General features: G+C 35.9%; 1 protein-coding gene across 1 annotated transcript in view; it reads right to left on the reverse strand.

The window, feature by feature from the left end:
* Window positions 1–1,367: 1,367 nt before the first annotated feature.
* LOC122258349 (uncharacterized) overlaps window positions 1,368–2,500 on the reverse strand; it is a 23,021-nt gene continuing 21,888 nt past the window's right edge. Inside the window, exon 7 of the mRNA XM_043024209.2 lies at window positions 1,368–1,848. Within this exon, the coding sequence (XP_042880143.2) occupies window positions 1,756–1,848 (93 nt within the window). The 3' untranslated portion in view covers window positions 1,368–1,755. The remainder of the gene's footprint in view (window positions 1,849–2,500) is intronic.

A 2,500-nucleotide genomic window follows, 5' to 3' on the forward strand; every position in this document is an offset into this window, starting at 1 on the left:
ATACACACACAAACACATATAAACACACACACACACTTAAGAAAACGCATAAATAAACACAAATTTCTTTTAAGATGCAAATTATTCTCTCACTGAAAACCATTAAAAAGAACATAATGTTTATATTACCATGAAAAACATATTCGCAAGGATACTTACACATTTAAGTAAGGTTTAAAACGGTTTTATGGGTAAATAGATATGCATACCCGTTTTACCAAAACATTTATTTCTTTGATAAACAAAGAAATCAAATTCATATGGAGGATAGAATGGTATTTCCGTTTCTGAAAACAGGATCATTTTCATTTTGTTATTCTGGATTTTTTCAAAAATTGATAACAGAAATAAAAATAATTTTTCTCTCTCAAAAATTTTGACTGACTTAAATGTAGATTAATGGTAAATGATATATATTGATAACGATAATGATAATAACAATACATATGATAATGATAGCAATGATAATGATGATAATGATAATAATGATAATAATGATAAAAAAATAAAATAATGATAGTAGTAATGATAATAATAATAATAATAATAATAATAATAATAATGATAATGATAATAATAATAGTAATGATACTAATGATAATAACAATAATAATGATAATGATAATAATAATAGTAATGATACTAATGATAATAACAATAATAATGATAATTATAATAATAATAACAATGATAACAATATTAACTGTAATAATAATCATGAAGAAAATGGTAATAACAAATTATAGAATAATAGGAGTGATGATAATAATGATAATGAAAATAATAATAATGATAATAATAATAACAATATTAATTGTAATAATGATTATACTGATAATGGTAATAACATAATATAGAATAATAGTTGTGATGATAATAATAATGATAATCATAATGATGATAATAACAATGATTATAATAACAATAACAACAACATCAAAAATAAAAATAAGAAGAATAAGAAGTGATAATGATGAAAAAGACAATTTATAAGATGATAATAATGATGATAATGATAATCATGGAGGCGACACAGCCTTGAGATCCACTTCATCTGAATATCGCCGATCGCTTTCCTTGTAAGATCAGACGGACACGGACATGTTGCAACACCAACTGACATATTGCAAATTTTCCTCTTTTCCTCTAATTATGGACGAGTAAACCATTGCAATGTGATGTGTTGATTGTCAGGAGTGACACAGGTGACCTGGATTCAGTTGGATCATGAAGCAGCTAGAGTTATGGATAAATAACTTAGGGATATAAGTAGATAGAGAGGGACAGGGGGGTAGGAAAGGGAGGGGGGAAGGAGGGAGAGGGGGTAGAAAAGGAGGGAGAGCGAGTGAGGGAGGGAGGAAGAGAGAGGGGGAGGGAGGAAGTGAGAGGGGGAGGGAGGGATGAAGGAGAGATAGAAGCAGTAGAAGAGGGAGGAAAGAAATTATAGCTGGGGGAAGGGAGGGAGGGAGACAGAGATAGAAAAAGGGGGAAAAGGAGGAAGATGGAAAAAAACGGAGAGAGAGGAAGGATGTAACTTACAGACGGAGGAAAGGAAGGAAGGAGATAATGACATAAAAAGGAGGGAAAGCGAGAGATGAAGTGAGAGAGATAGATAAAGAGAAATAGAGACAGATTTCGTACCCAAAAATCCAACCCGAACTTAATACAGTCAATACAAACGGATAACAGAAGCCACCCAATATACAGGTAGTTCAGCTGGCGTCTTGAGACCTGAAGCCACGAGGTCCGAGGGAGTCAGGGGGACGTGTACAAGTGCAGGAGCTCTTCTGTTGCCAAGTAAGGTCGTGGGCACGTCAGGTCATCAGTCTCCCGGGCCAGGAGTTTGGTCTGTGTGGGTGAGGGAGAGAGTGAGTGGGAGAGGTAAATAGAGAGAGGAGGAAAGGAGGAAGGGAGGGAAAGAGATGGCGATATGAAGGAGAGAGAGGAAGGCAGAGAAGGAATAACGAGGAAGGGAGGGATAGAGAGATGAATGCGGGGAAGGGAGGGAAAGAGAGAAGAAGGCAGGAAAGGAATAACGAGGAAGGGAGGGGAAGAGCGAGGGGAGGGAAGAAAATGAGAGGATGGAAGAGAAGGAGGGAGGGAGATAAAAAGAGAAGTGAAAGTTAGGGAAGGAAGGGAGAGAGAGGGACATAAATGGATGGAAAGAGGGGAAGAGAGAGATAGAAAGACAGAGAAAAAGGGCGAGGAGGAAGGGGAAGAGAAAGGGGGAGGGAAGGGGGTTGGAAAAGAATGAAGCAAAAGCAAAAGAGAACGAAAAAAAGACACAAAAATGGTCACATCAGCTGATCACAATTTTTCCATTTCATAATAGATTCACACTGAAAAAATCACGAGGCATGAGCCAGGATGTTGCATCAGGCATGGAAGCCAGCTGGTGATTGGATCTATTTGCAACAAAGTTAAATTCATTGCTGAGTTGAATTAGAAGGGTTAGGAGTAGAAATGACAATAGCAATAATGAAGATAGACAGAAAGATAA

The sequence above is a fragment of the Penaeus japonicus genome, unplaced genomic scaffold, assembly GCF_977035675.1.
Source record: "Penaeus japonicus unplaced genomic scaffold, GWHDUDI00000001_assembly GWHDUDI00000036, whole genome shotgun sequence".
Lineage (NCBI taxonomy): Eukaryota > Metazoa > Arthropoda > Malacostraca > Decapoda > Penaeidae > Penaeus > Penaeus japonicus.